At 46.0% G+C, this 19183-nt stretch overlaps 1 protein-coding gene across 1 annotated transcript in view; it reads right to left on the minus strand.

The window, feature by feature from the left end:
- LOC124553392 (proteoglycan 4-like) overlaps positions 1-19183 on the minus strand; it is a 256733-nt gene that overhangs the window by 55622 nt on the left and 181928 nt on the right. The window contains exons 5-6 of the mRNA XM_047127261.1: positions 12282-12526; positions 6269-6599 (exon numbers count right to left, since the gene is read on the minus strand). Coding sequence (XP_046983217.1) covers positions 6269-6599; positions 12282-12526 — 576 coding nt within the window. The remainder of the gene's footprint in view (positions 1-6268; positions 6600-12281; positions 12527-19183) is intronic.

A 19183-nucleotide genomic window follows, 5' to 3' on the forward strand; every position in this document is an offset into this window, starting at 1 on the left:
AGAAGTGAATCGACGACAGTTGTTCAGCGTGCATTTCGAACGAAGTATGGTGTTAAACCTCCTGATAGGTGGTGTATTAAACGTTGGTATAAACAGTTTGCAGAGAATGGGTGTTTGTGCAAAGGGAAAAGTTCTGGACGGCCGAGAACGAGTGATGAAAATGTAGCACGCATCCAGCAAGCATTTGTTCGCAGCCCAGGAAAATCGACTCACAGAGCTAGCAGAGAGCTGCAAATTCCACAATCAACTGTATGGAGAGTCCTACGAAAAAGGTTAGTTATGAAACCTTATCCGTAACTACCTGAACGTCAACTACCCGAGGCGATGGATCGGCCGCCAGGCAGCCCGTGACAGAGCACTTCATCACTGGCCTCCAAGAAGCCCTGATCTTACCCCCTGCGATTTTTTCTTATGGGGGTATGTTAAGGATATGGTGTTTCGGCCACCTCTCCCAGCCACCATTGATGATTTGAAACGAGAAATAACAGCAGCTATCCAAACTGTTACGCCTGATATGCTACAGAGTGTGTGCAACGAGTTGGAGTATCGGGTTGATATTGCTCGAGTGTCTGAAGGGGGCCATATTGAACATCTCTGAACTTGTTTTTGAGTGAAAAAAAACCTTTCTAAATACTCTTTGTAATAATGTATAACAGAAGGTTATATTATGTTTCTTTCATTAAATACACATTTTTAAAGTTGTGGTATTCTTTTCGAACCACCCTGTATTATCAGAGAAGGGGGAAACGTATGGCAGAAGAAAAAAATAGTGTGAAAATTGGTCAATAGAAGGCGCTGTATGTGTCAGAATACGCAAATGGAAACACTTGTCATGCACTCGACCCATTCAAGTTGGTATAAACACGCCTGGTACACGGCATTTCCTCCTTTCGCGTCTGCGACGTTCGACATGGCTGTCTCAATGCAGGATCGCGCTCTGCTTGTAAAGCGAGAACGATGACTGGGCACACGTCACTCTGCAGAAGTTCCGGACACTGAAGTTTTGGCCGGCTGCGGTGGCCGTGCGGTTCTGGCGCTGCAGTCCGGAACCGCGGGACTGCTACGGTCGCAGGTTCGAATCCTGCTTCGGGCATGGATGTGTGTGATGTCCTTAGGTTAGTTAGGTTTAAGTAGTTCTAAGTTCTAGGGGACTTATGACCTAAGATGTTGAGTCCCATAGTGCTCAGAGCCATTTGAACCATTTTTTTGAAGTTTTGAGAAAAGGTGTTGGTCCGATGACTGCCGGGGGCCGGAGAAAATGATTTGGAGATTCGAAAAGACAGGTTCTTTTCGTGAGCAACCAGGTATAGGGAGGAAACGAAATCATTCGACTTCAGTGGAAGCAGTCGACACAGCAATACAGGAGGATATGAGTGGTGGTCTGCAAACGTGTGGTGCACGGAGAATTGTTGGAGCATTGGACATACCCGTGAGCACGGTGCGTAAAAATTCTACAAAACATCCTTCTTCGCTATCCATTCAAAATTACTCATGCGCACGAGTTGCTTCCAGTTTGACCTGTCAGCAAGAGAGACCTTTGCTTTAGAATTTCTTGCTCACACGGAAGTGGACAATGATTGGTGGTGGAAGATTTTGTGGACACACGAAGCCCACTTCCATGTGACAGGATATGTTAGTACACAGAATTGTCCGATATGGGCAATGGAAAATCCACACGCAACTCAATCAGTACCACTTCATCCTGAAAAGGCTGTAATAGGTCCATGATTAAGGAATTTGTTGCTAGCGCAGTCGAGCAGATGTAATTTCGATGGATTGCTCATGCGCTGCCTGCGATATGTAAGCTGTAAGAGAATCTCAGACCAGAGAGCAGTGTTGTCAGCAGCAGGAACTGTGTAGCAGTAGGAGTTTGCGGTAGCTAGCAGTCTGGTGTATCGAGTTGGCTGGGCCGGTCGTGTGGAGCGATGGCAGCGCCTGAGCGAGGTAGTATAAGGTAAAAGCAGCCTCGCGCATATGTAGTATTCTTATATCAAGACCCATGTAAATGTTTTAAAAAGAAATCTCTTAATAATAATCTTTCTTATAAAATTTAACTTCTCACAATCGTTCATCTCAATTTGAAGAATTTACTAATTTCTCCAATCCATGGTAATCCTGATTATTGTAAAGACAAATCAGTTGTTTCTTTTTATACATGACAGATCTATCGGCCAACATTGCACTGGGCTGCGCCAGAAAAATTTCTTATAGGAGCAGATATATACGCGTTATCCGGCGACCTTATTGAGGTAAGAATTTTCATTTTTATTCAGAATGATGTTTCAGGGCCATGACGCAGCGGTGCTGACGTCCAGAATCTACCAGTTTAAATTCACAGTCATTATTGAAAGGTCATAAGTGAGCGAGGTTAGTCAAGTGTAACCTCCCCACAAAAGAATTCCTAAACCTCCCAACAGTAAAAAATATAATTATATAATTCACATTCAGTGTAACTGCCCAACAGATAAATTCCATATCCTACTAATAATACAATGTGACTAACCTCGCTCACTTATGACCTTTCAATAATGACTGTGAATTTAAACTGGTAGATTCTGGACGTCAGCACCGCTGCGTCATGGCCCTGAAACATCATTCTGAATAAAAATGAAAATTCTTACCTCAATAAGGTCGCCGGATAACGCGTATATATCTGCTCCTATAAGAAATTTTTCTGGCGCAGCCCAGTGCAATGTTGGCCGATAGATCTGTCATGTATAAAAAGAAACAACTGATTTGTCTTTACAATAATCAGGATTACCATGGATTGGAGAAATTAGTAAATTCTTCAAATTGAGATGAACGATTGTGAGAAGTTAAATTTTATAAGAAAGATTATTATTAAGAGATTTCTTTTTAAAACATTTACATGGGTCTTGATATAAGAATACTACATATGCGCGAGGCTGCTTTTACCTTATACTACCTCGCTCGGGCACCGCCATCGCTCCACACGACCGGCCCAGCCAACTCGATACACCAGACTGCTAGCTACCGCAAACTCCTACTGCTACACAGTTCCTGCTGCTGACAACACTGCTCTCTGGTCTGAGATTCTCTTATACCTTGCATATCGCAGGCACCGCATGAGCAATCCATCGAAATTACATCTGCCCGACTGCGCTAGCAACAAATTCCTTAATCATGGACCTATTACAACGTCACTGTGTGTTCGTTCCAGCTCAAGGTGGTCGCAACTGTAGCACCTAGGTATTTAGCTGTGCCTGCGAATCCAGGCGGAGATTGCTGGAACTGTCGTGGTACACCGGCAGTGCCGCACACTTTTCTTTTCTTTTTCAGGCGTTTCTTTAGAGAATCGGCGGCGGGCAGGTGTTCCCGCGCTCGTGGGAGCTCTCTCCGAATTAAATCTGGCGGAGAAATTTCTGGGGACGGGAAGAGAGATAAGGAGAGAGAGAAAGCAGGGATGGGAAGCACGAAGCCACGCCGACCTTGGCACCTGCCCGGCGCCGGCTGACTTGGCCTCTCCGGGGAAAGCGCGTGGCGTCCCGTGGCGCCTGCGTAGCCACGATGTGGACCGTCGCAGCAGGAGAACAGGGGCGCAGGTACAGGATCAGAACCAGGCACCTCCCCCTACACGACAAGTGTTCGTCACGGACATCGTCAGGAGTGCCTCAGGGAAGCGTGACGAGACCAACTCTCTCTCTCTCTCTCTCTCTCTCTCTCTCTGTACACACAAATGAGCTTACGGAACGGGTGGGCAGCAATCTGCGGTCGTTTGCTGTAGGGGGATACAACATGGCGTAGACAAAATTTACACTACTGGCCATTAAAATTGCTACACCAAGAAGAAATGCAGATGATAAACAGGTATTCATTGGACAAATATATTGTACCAGAACTGACATGCGATTACATTTTCACGCAATTTGGGTGCATAGATACTGAGAAATCAGTACCCAGAACAACCACCTCTGGCCGTAATAACGGCCTTGATACGACTGCACATTGAGTCAAACAGAGCTTGGATGGCGTGTACAGGTACAGCTGCCCATGCAGCTTCAACACGATACCACAGTTCATCGAGAGTAGTGACTGCCGTATTGTGACGAGCCAGTTGCTCGGTCACCATTGACCAGGCGTTTTCAGTTGGTGAGAGATCTGGAGAATATGCTGGCCAGGGCAGCAGTCGAACATTTTCTGAATCCAGAAATGCCCGTACAGGACCTGCAACACACGGTCGTGCATTATCCTGCTGAAATGTAGGGTTTCGCAGGGATTGAATGAAGGGTAGAGCCACGGGTCGTAACGCATCTGAAATGTAACGTCCACTGTTCAAAGTGCCGTCAATGCGAACAAGAGGTGACCGAGACGTGTAACCAATGGCACCCCATACCATCACGCCGGGTGGTACGCCAGTATGGCGGTGACGAATACGCGCTTCCAATGTGCGTTCACCGCGATTTCGGAATTTAGTGAGCAGCCCCGCTTAGAGCGCCGTCTATCTGCACCTGTGTTCGACTTCAAACTTTCTATGAGACTTTGGGACCTTCTCAATCTCTTGAATCAGACCCAACTGGTAAGGGTCCCATACAGACGAACGATACTCCAAGACTGGACGAACTAACGTATTGTAAGCAATTTCCTTTGTTGAAGGACTGCATCGCTTCAGGATTCTACCAATAAACCGTAATCTAGACTTCGCCTTACCCGTTACTTGCGTAATCTGATCATTCCATTTGAGATCATTTCGAATAGTCACACCCAGGTACTTGACGGATGTTACCGCTTCCAAAGACTGATCATTTATTTTGTACTCGTACATTAATTGGAATTTTCGCCTTGTTATCCGCAGTAGGTTACACTTACTAATATTGAGAAATAATTTCAATTTATTTTCTGCAAATTCTCACTGATTTGTTCACAACTTTCCTGTGATACTACTTTCGTGTAGACTACAGCATCATCGGCAAACAGTCAAAGGTCGCTGTCAATACCATCAACCAGATCGTTTATGTAAATCGTAAAAAACAGCGGACCTATTTCGCTGCCCTGGGGCACACCTGATGTTAACGCTTGTTTCTGTTGAAGTCACCCCGTTCTGGTCTTTAGAAAACTTTCTATCCAACCACATATGTCATCGGATAGCCCGTAAGCGCGCACTTTTTGTAGCAAGCGACAGTGCGGAACTGAGTCTAAGGCCTTTCGAAAGTCGAGGAATATGGCATCAAGCTGGGAGCCGGTATGTAGAGCCTGTTGTATGTCATGCACAAAGAGGGCCAGCTGTGTCTCGCATGACCGCTGTTTCCTAAAACCGTGCTGGTTTCTGCAGATGACCTTCTCAGACTCTAAAAAGGTCATTATGTCTGAACACAAAATATGTTCCACGATTCTAAAACAAATCGATGTCAGTGAAGTTGGCCGGTAGTTATGTGCTTCCGATTTTCTACCCTTTTTATAGGTTGCTATGACCTGGGCCTTCTTCCAGTCCCGTGGAACTTTCCGCTGTTCCAATGATCTCTGATAGATAGTGGATAAGAATGGTGCTATATTTGTAGCATAGTCAACATAAAACAGATGAGGTGGAATATTCTCTACGCAATTATAACTTTGTCCGTTGAGCCTGGGTGGGAGAAAGTGAGACCCTACCAAACAGTCACCAACAATGCCGGCCCAAGCACTGAAAAGAAATCTTTTCGTGAGCATTGACGTCTGCCCGTACTTGACAATTGGGAAAACTCACCCGCGCGGGGTAGCCGCGTGGTTTAGGGCGGCTTGTCCCGGTTCGCGCGGCTCACCCCGTCGGAGGTTCGAGTTCTCCCTCGGGCGCGGGTGTATCTGTTGTTCTTAGCGTAAGGTAGTTTAAGTTAGATTAAGTAGTGTGTAAGCTTAGGGACCGGTGACCTGAGCAGTTTGCACCTATAGAACTTATTCCAAATTTCCAAATTTTGGGAAAACTTACAATCTGATCTAGTTAATACTCGTTGGAGAAAATGAGTTGTAACATGGAAACAAAGCGTTTCCAGATCGATGTTCATATAACATGATTTCTTCGTCTGCATTGTGGGGAATGTGTCCTGCAATTTGTGCCGTACATTTTGTTTACACACTGTATAGTAGTACGGGTAACTATCAATATTTCAAAGTATTGACACTTCCCTTTCGATGCTTTCACGACTACAACACTTTTATTACGATACTACTCGTGAGTGACCGATACGCTTCCGTCGGTACCGTGTCCCTAGCCGAAACCCGCCTGAAATGTAGGCAGAGGGATTCGAACCCAGGAGTAGGAGTGCAGCATACGTACCTGCCGCCTTCGCCGTCCTCTCGATCCTTCCTGTGGCCGTGCTTGCGGACGGAGTTCACCGCCGGCGGCGCCGGAGGCGGCGGGGGAGGCGGAGGTGGCGTCGTGGTGGTGGTAGTGGTCGTGGTGGTGGGCTCCGGCGTGGTCGTGGTGGTGGTTGTGGTCGTCGTCGTCGTCGTGGTGGTGCTGGTGGTCGTGGAAGATGAGCCGGTGGTGTCGGAGCTGGCGGCGTCGGGGGCGGCGTCGGGGGCGGCGGACGAGTCCGCCTCCGCCGTGTCGTCGTCGTCGTAGTAGTAGTAGACGTACTCGTACTCATAGTCCTGCCCGTTCGGTCCTGCAAGTAGGGGGACAGCGAGGGTTTCTAACTTGACCTGTACAGCCAGCCTCAGAATGATCTCTTATCATTTAAATGTACAAAGGCCCCAACAGTTATAAAGCAACAATTTTCCAAGAAAAATTAAGAAACACTATATACAGGTTGTCCTCAAAGTCTGGGTGCGTAAGAGATTCTAATAAATTCTAATAAATATGCTGTATTTTACAAACATTATTGAGTGTAGCCATGTATGGAAGTGAAACATGGACGGTAAATAGTTTGGACAAGAAGAGAATAGAAGCCTTCTAAATGCGGTGCTACGGAAGAATGCTGAAGATTACATGGGTAGATCACATAACTAATGATGAGGTATTGAATAGAATTGGGGAGAAGAGGAGTTTGTGGCACAACTTGACTAGAAGAAGGGATCGGTTAGTAGGACATGTTCTGAGGCATCAAGGGATCACCAATTTTGTACTGGAGGGCAGCGTGGAGGGTAAAAATCGTAGAGGGAGACCAAGAGATGAATACAGTAAGCAGATTCAGAAGGATGTAGGCTGCAGTAGGTACTGGGAGATGAAGAAGCTTGCACAGGATAGAGTAGCATGGAGAGCTGCATCAAACCAGTCTCAGGACTGAAGACGACAACAACAACAACAATAATAAAATAAATTTTAATAAATTTTTTTCAGAACGAATTATGTCTCTTCCTAAAGAAGAACGAGTGGAGTTGGTCCTCTTAAACGTCCGAGGAAGACGCTCGTATCGCATCGCAAAATTGCGGGAGAGTTGAACTTCGATAGATTCATCGTCACCTAGTCGTTTTATTGCCTTTGGGAAATTAAAGAAACAGGCAGTTTTATGTTCTGGAGGAGAACTCTGGGGACTGCATTCTGGCTCTGGGGTACCCAGAGGCCACTGGCACGGGCCTCGATTGGCCGCCACAATTTTCGCATCTGAACACATGAGAAATATTATTTGTGGCGTTATATTAAACAGAAGGTGTACAGCAATGTCCTCAAAACAATTGCTGAGCTGAAAACAGCCAAACAGAAGGTCATCGACAGCGTCGATGTTCCGACGCTTCAGCAGGTCACGCAGAATTTCGCTATTCGTCTGCGCCACATCATCGCCAATGATGGCAGGCGTATCGAACATGTCATAACCTAAATCCGAATATCTGTAGTGAGGTTTACATGTCGAATAAAGTGTGTGCACCCCGCAGTTTGTAACTAATTTATATTTTTTTTCATATATAGGATGTATCAAAATAATCATCGAATTTAAAGAAATGGTAACTTTTATGTTAATCAAAATATCCACGGGTGTACTGCCGGTCTACAGTGTCCAACGGGCACAATATTTCGGCGATCATACATGACGCCATCATCAGTACACCTGACGAAGGCGACATGTATGATCGCCGAAATATTGTGCCCGTTGGACACTGTAGACCGGCAGTACACCCGTGGATATTTTGATTATCAAATACGCCGGGACAAACTGACGAATCACAACTTTTATGTTATTTGAAATACCTGCTGTTGGAAAGAGCAAACTCTCGAATCTAAGTTGGTTCGCGCTAGGTAGCGGCAGTGTGTTATGTGCAGTTTCACTCGAGAACGCGTACGGTCCATTTTTCTTCGCCGAGAACACTGTTACAGGAAGCACGTGTCTCGACATACTTGAGAACTTTCTTTTCCCACAGTTGGGGACTGATTCGAACGACTTAATTTACCAACCGGCATCTGGAAGTGCGGTAATTTTTAAATGGCTCTGAGCACTATGGGACTCAACATCTGTGGTCATCAGTCCCCTAGAACTTAGAACTACTTAAACCTAACTAACCTAAGGACATCACACACATCCACGCCCGAGGCAGGATTCGAACCTGCGACCCTAGCGGCCACGCGGTTCCAGACTGAAGCGCCTAGAACCGCACGGCCATACCGGCCGGCTGTAATTTTTAAATCGAAGGATTACTGGACGATGGATCCGTCGCACTGGACCAAATGATTCAGCCTTACATTACTGGCCTCCAAGGTCACCGGACCTGACTGTATGTGATTATTTCTTGTCGGGGTTTGTAAAATGTTTGTGTGCCTCCATTACCAACAACAATGAATGAACTCAGACATCGCGTAACAGCAGCTCTGGAAGCTGTTAACTCAAGCCATGCCCGCTGCAGTGTGGGAACAATATGAATATCGCATTTACATTGCCGTGCATCTCAAGGAGGCGTATTGAATACCTGTGATAAGGTACGAGAAAAGACTTTTTGAGTTTCCTATTCGTCAAAAAAGAATATTCATTGTATATTTTTGTTAGTTTCAGAAATATAAACGTGCCAAATCAAATGATTCTCTTTGATACACCCTCTAGTTCAATAATTCAATTTTAGCGTAATAGTCGTGTGTAAACAAAGTCTATTAGAAAATGGTTCAGATGGCTCTGAGCACTATGGGATTCAACATCTGAGGTCATCAGTCCCTTAGAACTTAGAACTGCTTAAACCCAAGGACATGACACACATCCATGCCCGAGGCAGGATTCGAACCTGCGACCGTAGCAGCGCCTAGTAACGCTCGGCCACCGCTGCCGGCAAAGTCCATTAGAGAGCAATAAACTAATTCTGAAAAGCGACAATGCTTATTGTTATTGGTTCCTTGTTTAAGCGGCAATGGTTGTTGACTGCGCGGAGTGCTTGCAAGGTTGTAGGGGGGAACGTGTAGAGTGGAGATTAGGACTGTCGATGTTTTTCAAAACATCGACATTTAGAAAAATTACAAAATCCGACGTCGATATGTCGAAAAAATGCATCAACACATCGACGGGGAAAATATCGATGTACCGGCGTGTAAAAATATCGGTTGACATTGTAAATACACTGCCTGTTTTAGAGCCGTATATTTGAGTATTGATTCATTATTAGATATACTGTACATCAAGAAGCTAGCAGCCTGATTATCCCGGTAGAGCAAGAATTGAAAGGAAAGCGATGCACGTTCTGGCTTGGCCGTAACCACATCTCTAACAATGGTATTACTGCATGTCGGTGGCGCAATAAAAGTGACAGTTGGGTCTGTCGTTCGGTTTCATCACATATCGGATTTGTCCGAAACAGTTCATGTCGACTTCCCTGTCTTTTTTGTTTTTTCTCCCCCAATCTCCAACGACCCAGCAGTTGTAGCGTCAAAATTGCGTGGGGACGCTAAACGTTGCAGTTTCTGTTGGTGGCGCCGAACGCCAATTACGTCAGCATTTCCCCTCACACGTCTCCGCCCAACCGCGTAGACGAATCTCTTCATTTAGATTTTTGTTCATCGTGTTCAGCAGCTGTTTTTGAAAAATGTCGATATGAAGAAATAGCACATTGGTGTGCTATTTCTCCACATCGCAAATGTTATTCCACTGCCACCTCCGAGGGCAACAGGACCTATACTTGCTATACACAGTCAGAGAGCAAGACTGGACGTGATGACAGCTCGCCAAGTAGTAAGACTCGTCCACGCAGTGTGTCTCCAGCTGGTGGTCTAGGGGCCAGCGTTGCTGCCTCTGGATCACAGGGTCGCGGGTTCCATTCGCGGCCAGGTTGGGAATTTTCTCTTTTCTCTGCCTGGGGACTGGGTATTCATCATCATCATCATCATTCGTGACACTTGTTGGATTGGACTGAGTTAAAAATTTGTAAAAACTGGGACTTTGCATGGGCGCTGCTGACCACGTGGTTGAGCACTCCACAAATTAAACATTGTCATTCACACAGTCAAAGTAAAATGATGTTCTACTACAATTTCAAAAGAACAACTTCAAATATTTATCGAAAATTGCGAAAGAAGTATAATATATAAAATAAATACATCGGCACTTGAGATTGCCATTTCGAGATTTATATATCACCGGTATTTATCGATAGCTGAAGAAGAAATGGGAGATACGATACTGCGTGAAGAGTATGACAGAGCACTGAAAGACCTGAGTCGAAACAAGGCCCCGGGAGTAGACAACATTCCATTAGAACTACTGACACGCTTGGGAGAGCCAGCCCTGACAAAAACTCTACCAGTTGGTGAGCAAGATGTATGAGACAGGCGAAATACCCTCAGACTTTTAGAAGAATATAATAATTCCAATACCAAAGAAAGCAGGTGTTGACAGATGTGAGTATTATCGAATTATCAGTTTAATAAGTCACAGCTGCAAACTACTAACGCAAATTCTTTACAGACGAATGGAAAAAGTGGTAAAAGACGACCTTGGCGAAGATCAGTTTGGATTCCGTAGAAGTATTGGAACACGTGAGGCAATACTGACCCTACGACTTATCTTAGAAGAAAGATTAAGGAAAGGCAAACCTACGTTTCTACCATTTGTACACTTAGAGAAAGCTTTTGACAATGTTGACTGGAATACTCTCTTTCAAATTCGAAAGGTGGCAGGGGTAAGATACAGAGAGCAAAAGGCTATTTACAATTTGTACAGAAACCAGATTGGAGTTATAATAGTTGAGGGGCATGAAAGGGAAGCAGTGGTTGGGAAGGGAGTGAGAAAGAATTGTAGCCTATCCCTGTCCTATTCAATCTGTATATTGAGCAAGCAGTAAAGGAAATAAAAGAAAAATTCGGAGTAGGAATTAAAATCCACGGAGAAGAAATAAAAACTTTGAGGTTCGCCGATGACATTGTAATTCTGTCAGAGACAGCAAAGAACTTGGAAGAGCAGCTGAATGGAATGGACAGTGTCTTGAAAGGAGGGTATAAGATGAACATCAACAAAAGCAAAACGAGGATAATGGAATTTAGTCGAATTAAGTTGGGTGATGCTGAGGGAATTGGATTAGGAAATGAGACGCTTAAAGTAGTAAAGCAGTTTTGGTATTTTGGGAGGAAAATAACTGATGATGGTCGAAGTAGAGAGGATATAAAATGTAGACTGGCAATGGCAAGGAAAGCGTTTCTGAAGAAGAGAAATTTGTTAACATCGAGTATAGATTTAAGTGTCAGGAAGTCGTTTCTGAAAGTATTTGTATGGAGTGTGGCCATGTATGAAAGTGAAACATGGACGATAAATAGTTTGGACAAGAAGAGTATAGAAGCTTTCAAAATGTGGTGCTACAGAAGAATGCTGAAGATTAGATGGGTAGATCACATAACTAATGAGGAAGTATTAAATAGAATTGGGGAGAAGAGGAGTTTGTGGCACAACTTGACAAGAAGAAGGGACCGGTTGGTAGGACATGTTCTAAGGAAGCAAGGGACCACAAATTTAGCGTTGGAGGGCAGCGTGGAGGGTAAAAATCGTAGATGGAGACCAAGAGATGAATACACTAAGCAGGTTCAGAAGGATGTAAGTTGCAGTAGGTGCTGGGAGAAGAAGAAGCTTGCACAGGATAGAGTAGCATGGAGAGCTGCATCAAACCTGTCTCAGGACTGAAGACCACAACAACAACAACATCTATCGATAACTTTTGGAAGAATAGTCGATACATCGGTATTTCGGCATTTTCTCGTAGGGATAAAGGCACGTGACCTTGAGCCACAAGGCCAGAGTGAAAAGGGTACAGTGTTGTAAGAAATCGCATTAGAGAGAAAGCAGCAGGAGGAACTCTTAATAATGTTTTTTTTTTTTTTTTTTTTCGAGAATTGTTAAGTGCTTCCCTGAGAAGGGGCTCGCTCTTGACCTTGAGGGGGCGCCACTCACCCTTCTTGACCTCGACGCGCGTCTGCGGCCCCGACCCGGCGGCCGCCGTCTCCAGGCTGAGGTCGGCGTCTTTGAGCCCCACGACGCGCGGGGGCGGCGGCCGTGGCTTGGCCACCGAGTTCACCGGCACCACGTCGAACGGCGGGGGCGGCGTCAGCGGCAGGCCGGGGGCGGGCGTCGTCTGCTGCTGCTGTTGTTGTTGCTGCTCCTGCTGTTGCTGCTGTTGTTGCTGCTGCTGCTCGCCACTGCACGGAAGTTACCGACACGTCTTTATCGATGTTTGAATCAATAATAATAAACACAGCACTATCTTTAAGTAAAACTACACAGTCCAGTCACTTTAACGTGGCCACCGCACATTTCTCACATGACACTCTGAAAGCTTCGGATTGAGGCTGCCATGTGGATGCAGTGCCACTGTGACTCCTCTGGGTAGTGGTAAAAATAATCAGAGTGACATAAGCTTCACTTAGAACATTTATCACTACTAGTGTATTGAAACTTTATAGATTCCTCAGTGATATATAAAGATTCCATGAACTACTACACTGAAGTGCCAAAGAAACTGCTGTAGGTGTGCGTAATCAAATACAACGATATGTAAACAGACAGAAGACAGCGCTGCGGTCGGCAACGCCTGTATAAGGCAAAAGGTGTCTGGCGCACTTGTTAGGCCGATCGGAGTGGCCGAGCGGTTCTAGGCGCTTCAGTCTGGAACCGCGCGACCGCTACGGTCGCAGGTTCGAATCCTGCCTCGGGGATGGATGTGTGTGATGTACTTAGGTTAGTTAGGTTTAAGTAGTTCAGCTGTTCAGCTGTTAAGCCCCATAGTGCTCAGAGCCATTTGAGCCATTTTGAGCACTTCTTAGATCGGTTACTGCTGCTACAATGCCAGGTTATCAAGATTTAAGCTTGGATGTGGTGTTATAGTCAGTGCACGAGCGACGGGTCACAGTTGCTCGAATGGCTCTGAGCAGTATGGGACTTACCATCTGAGGTCATCAGTCCCCTAGAACTTAGAACTACTTAAACATAACTAACTTAAACGACATCACACACATCCATGCGCGAGGCAGGATTCGAACCTGCAACCGTAGCGATCGCGCGGTTCCAGACTGAAGCGCCTAGAACCGCTCGGCCACACCGGCCGACGACACAGAATGTCCGAGGTAGCGATGAAGCGGAGATTTTCCCGTGCGACCGTTTCACGAGTGCACCTTGTATATCAGGAATCCGGTAAAACATCAGTTCTTCCACATCGCTGTGGCCGGAAAACGATCCTGCAAGAATGGGATCAACGATGGTAGAAGCGAATCGTTCAACGTGACAGAAGTACAGCCCTCGCTAATATTGCTGCAGATTTCAGTGCTGGGCCATCAAGTGACAGCGTGAGAAGCATTAAACGAAACATCATCTATATGGGCCGTCGGAGCCAAAGGCCAATTCGTGTACCATTGATGACTCCACGACACAAAGCTTTACGCCACGCCTGGGCCCGTCAACACTGACGTTGGACTGTTGACGACTGGAAACACGTTGACTGGTCGGACGAGTCTCGTTCCAAATTGTATCGAGCGGATGGACGTGTACGGTTATGGAGACAACCTCATGAATCCATGAACCCTGCATGTTAGAAGGGGCCGGCCGGTGTGGCCGAGCGGTTCTAGGCGCTTCAGTCTGAAACCGCGCGACCGCTACGGTCGCAGGTTCGAATACTGCCTCGGGCATGGATGTGTGTGATGTCCATAGGTTAGGTTTACGTAGTTCTAAGTTCTAGGGGACTGATGACCTCAGATGTTAAGTCCCATAGTGCTCAGAGCCATTTGAACCATTTTTTTTTTTTTGTTAGCAGGGGACTGCTCAAGCTGGTGGAGGCTCTATAATGGTGTAGGGCGTGTGCATTTGTGGTGATATGGGGCCCCTGATACGTCTAGATACGACTCTGACAGGTGATAGGTACGTAAGCATCCCATCTGATCACCTGCATCTATTCATGTCCACTGTGCTTTCCAAAGGACGTGGACAATTCCAGGAGGACAATACGACACCCCACTCGTCCACAATTGCTATAGAGTGGCTCCACGAACACTCCTTTGAGATTAAACACTTCCGCTGACCACCAAAGTACCCGGACATTAACATTGTTGAGCATATCTGGGATATCTTGGAACGTGCTGTTGAGGAGTGATCTCCGCCCCTTCGCACTCTTAAGGATTTCTGTACAACCCTGCAGAATTCATAATGTCAGTTCCATCCACCACTACTTCACACATTAGTGGAATCCATGCTACGTCGTGCTACAACACTTCTGCGTGCTCGCGGGTCCCTTACACGGAATTAGGCAGCTGTACCAGTTTCTTTGGCTCTTCAGAGTATAAAGATACCACGACATACTGTGTAAAGGGAAGACGCCATGCTATCTGTCTGTAATAGCTTGACTTATAGCTCAGCTCTTGTCTTGTCTTACCGCCCGTCGCTCTTTATGCCATTCAATGTATAGAGCCTTGCTACCTATTCTTGTATGTTGAATTACCGCTAAATAATAATTATCAGTGTTGAATTTTATAAATTTGTTCTTGCTGTGAATGGGAAACCTTTTCCTCCCCGTATCATTTACGTAAACGTGTACGGGTGAAAGGTCGTGTGGTATTTTAAATTTAATCCCCCAAAGTAGCTCAAAATTGGTTTTCTTTCATTTCTCGAGCTGTACCTGCAATTTAATGTTATTTGCGGAGTCCGATTTTCAGTTAACCTACCACGGTTATATTTGATTTCTGAAAATTTATCTTTACGTAATACAACACTAAGTCCGCAGCTCGTGGTCATGCGGTAGCGTTCTCGCTTCCCGCGCCCGGGTTCCCGGGTTCGATTCCCGGCGGGGTCAGGGATTTTCTCTGCCCCGTGATGACTGGGTGTTGTGTGATGTCCTTAGGTTAGTTAGGTTTAAGTAGTTCTAAATTCTAGGGGACTGATGACCATCGATGTTAAGTCCCATAGTGCTCAGAGCCATTTGAACCATACAACACTAGCAGACGTTTGCATTAAATTTGGCTTGAGCATTAGGAAGTAGTATTTCAGAATTAAATGAAGATTCAATTTATTTTAGGTCAGAAGGAAAAATATTTAATACCCATGCTAGAGAAGCTTTGCGTAGCAGTGGAATATATCTGTCATCTCAGAGTAATAATTCCTAACATCACGGTATTTTCACTTTACGTAATTTGAAGTGCAATTTCCATTATTAAATGTAGGGAGAGAAGTTCATGATAATAAAAGGTATTTATTCTTGCTTTGCCAATAATTGTTTAGGGAGATACTTTCTCAGTTTCCTATAATAAACACTCGGTACCACACCTACCCCTATTCTCAGAACTACAATCATATGGGGTTTCAAGTGAAATTTGTGGCTGGATTTGTGAGGACTTTTTGGTAGGGAGGACGCAGGATGTTGTCTTGGGTGGAGAGCCATCGTCAGATGTAGAAGTAACTTCGGGTTTGCCCCAGGAAAGTGTGTTGGGACCCTTGCTATTCATGTTGTATATTAATGACCTTGCAGACAGTATTAATTGCAACCTCTTTTTGCAGATGATGCAGTTATCTATAATGAGTACTGTCTTAAAGAGGCTGCATACATATTCAGTCAGATCTTGATAAGATTTTGAACTGGTGCAAACATTGGCAACTTGCCTTAAACGTTCATAAATGTTAAATTGTGCCCTTCACAAAACTACAAAACGTAGTATCCTATGACTATAATATCAGTGAATTACTGTTGGAATCGGCCAACTCAAATACCTGCGTTTAACACTTTCTAGGGATATTGTCGTCGCTAAACCAAATGGTAGACTGTGGTTTACTGATAGATTACTGGGGAAGTGCAATCAGTCTACAAAGGAGGTTGCATACGGATGACTCAAACCACCGGTTCTACAGTATTGCTCAAGTGTGTAGGACGCACACAAATAGGACAAAAGGGAGCTATGGAACGAATACAAAAATGGTTCAAAAGGCTCTGAGCACTATGCGACTTAACTTCTGAGGTCATCGGTCGCCTATAACTTAGAACTAATTAAACCTAACTAACCTAAGGACATCACACACATCCATGCCCGAGGCAGGATTTGAACCTGCGACCGTAGCGGTCGCTCGGCTCCAGACTGTAGCGCCTAGAACCGCACGGCCACTCCGGCTGGCGTACGAATACAGAGAAGGGCAGTACAGTCACAGGTTCGTCTGGCCTATGGAAAAGTCTCATGGAGATGCTGAATGAACTGAACTGAAAGACTTGAAACTTCCTGGCAGATTAGAACTGTGTGCTGGACCGACACCCGAACTCACCTTTGCCGAGCACTTGCCCGCAAAAGGCAAACATCCCGATTTCGAGTCTCGGTCCGGCACACAGTTTTAATCTGCCAGGAAGTTTCATATCAGCGCACACTCCGCTGCAGAGTGAAAATTTCATTCTCGAAGACATTTGCTTTGAACATACTATGACCCATCACGTATCACTCTCATAGGGATCATAAGGGTAAGATCCATACGTGAATGGAACAAGAACAAATCCTAATATATAGTGCTATGGGACGTACCCTCTGCCATGCACCTCACAGTTTATTGCAGAGTATAGATGTAGGTACGTTCATACTCTTCAGTGTGCAATAACCACTAACAGACAGCAGCAGAGGGTATATTAACCTTGTCAGGGGACGCGGAAAACAGTCCAGTTGTAATTCGGGAATGGAACTATTTGTCCAAAATCCAAAAATGCACTACCATTGGCTTTTGGGCTAAGGGTGGATGCGTTTTCGGAACCACTAAATTTGTACACCTGGTTACAGTACACCATGTCTGGCAGACTGGTACCGCCCAAAACTGGCGCCGGAGTAACCATTGTGTACCACGGGCCACGGACGGCAGGGATGACCAATGGCTACGGAAATGTGTGCGGGCTAACAGACGTGCAGCTGTTGAGCAACTGATCACTCAGAGGAACCGAGGGGCTACAGGAGTGTCTCCTCCATGACAGTTCAACGAACATTGCTGCGTATGGGCCTCTGCAGTGGGCACCTGGTTCATCCATCCATGCTAACTGCCATTCATCGGTGACTAAGGCTGTCTCCTCTATGACAGTTCAATTAATATTGCTGCGTATGGACCTCTGCAGTGGGCACCTGGTTCATCCACCCATGCTAACTGCCGTTCATCGGTGACTAAGGCTGTCTCCTCTATGACACTTCAATGAATATTGCTGTGTATGGGCCTCTGCAGTGGGCACCTGGTTCATCTGCCCATGCTAAATGCCATTCATCGGTGACTAAGGCTGTCTCCTATATGACAGTTCGACGACCATTGCTGAGTATGGGCCTCTCCAGTGGGCACCTGGTTCATCCACCCATGCTAACTGCCGTTCATCGGTGACAAAGGCTGTCTCCTCTATGGCAGTTCAATGAACATTGTTGCGTATGGGCCTCTGCAGTGGGCACCTGGTTCATCCATCCATGCTAACTGCCGTTCATCGGTGACAAAGGCTGTCTCCTCTATGACACTTCAATGAATATTGCTGTGTATGGGCCTCTGCAGTGGGCACCTGGTTCATCTGCCCATGCTAAATGCCATTCATCGGTGACTAAGGCTGTCTCCTATATGACAGTTCGACGACCATTGCTGAGTATGGGCCTCTCCAGTGGGCACCTGGTTCATCCACCCATGCTAACTGCCGTTCATCGGTGACAAAGGCTGTCTCCTCTATGGCAGTTCAATGAACATTGTTGCGTATGGGCCTCTGCAGTGGGCACCTGGTTCATCCACCCATGCTAACTGCCGTTCATCGGTGACAAAGGCTGTCTCCTCTATGACAGTTCAACGAACATTTGCTTCATATGGGCTTCTGCAGAGGGCAAGTGGTTCACCCACTCATGCTAACTGCCGTTCTTCGGTGACTAAGGCTGTCTCCTCTATGTCAGTTCAACGAACATTGCTGCGTATGGGCCTCTGCAGTGTGCACCTGGTTCATCCACCCATGCTAACTGCTGTTGATCGGTGACTAAGACTGTCTCCTCTATGACAGTTCAACAAACATTGCTGCGTATGGGTCTCTGCAGTGGGTAACTCGTTCATCCACACATGCTAACTGCCATTCTTCGGAGACCAAGGCTGGAGTTTGCATGCCAATACCACACTGGACTTCCACTGAGTGGCGACAAGTGGCCTTTGCAGAAGAATCACATTTTACATTCAATCGGACAGATGCAAGCTCCCTGCAACGATCATTGGAAGGGTCCAGGCTGGTGGAGGGGTATCATGTTCTGGAGAAGGTATTCGTGGCATTTGCCAGGTGACCTCATCAGTATTCTAGAAGGCACAATACACCATCTCAAGTATGCATCCACTGTGGGGGACCATGTGCATCCAGTTAGTTTTTCCTTGGCTTGATGGCACCTACCAACAGGACAATGCACACAGCTCAAAGAGCACCAGGATGAGTTTACAGTACTCCTCCCCCCCCCCCCACCATTTACTCACATTTAAACCCAATTGAGATGGTGCGGGACCACCTTAGTCAGTCCGTTCATGCCGTGGATCCTCAACAGAGAAACCAAGCATGGCTCTACATCCCTGTTGGTACCCTCCAGAACGTCATTCACTCCCTTCCTGTGTGTCTAGTAGCGGCCGGCGTTGCAAAAGGTGGCTGTTCCGGAATTTCGCAGGTGGTGACATTAGTGTGATTGGACAGTGTGGTTGTCGGGAGCGATATCCTTTGACCTCCTGCTTCAGTTGAAATCCACCAATCGCTTCAAAAGGTGTTTCTAAAAGAAGTGTGGAGATAAAAACCCTAGCAATACCAAGGCAGTTTCAGTAATGTGTGTTAGCAAGAGGAGAGGGGGAGGGGGGGATCACAAGGT

Source organism: Schistocerca americana, chromosome 11 (assembly GCF_021461395.2).
Source record: "Schistocerca americana isolate TAMUIC-IGC-003095 chromosome 11, iqSchAmer2.1, whole genome shotgun sequence".
Lineage (NCBI taxonomy): Eukaryota > Metazoa > Arthropoda > Insecta > Orthoptera > Acrididae > Schistocerca > Schistocerca americana.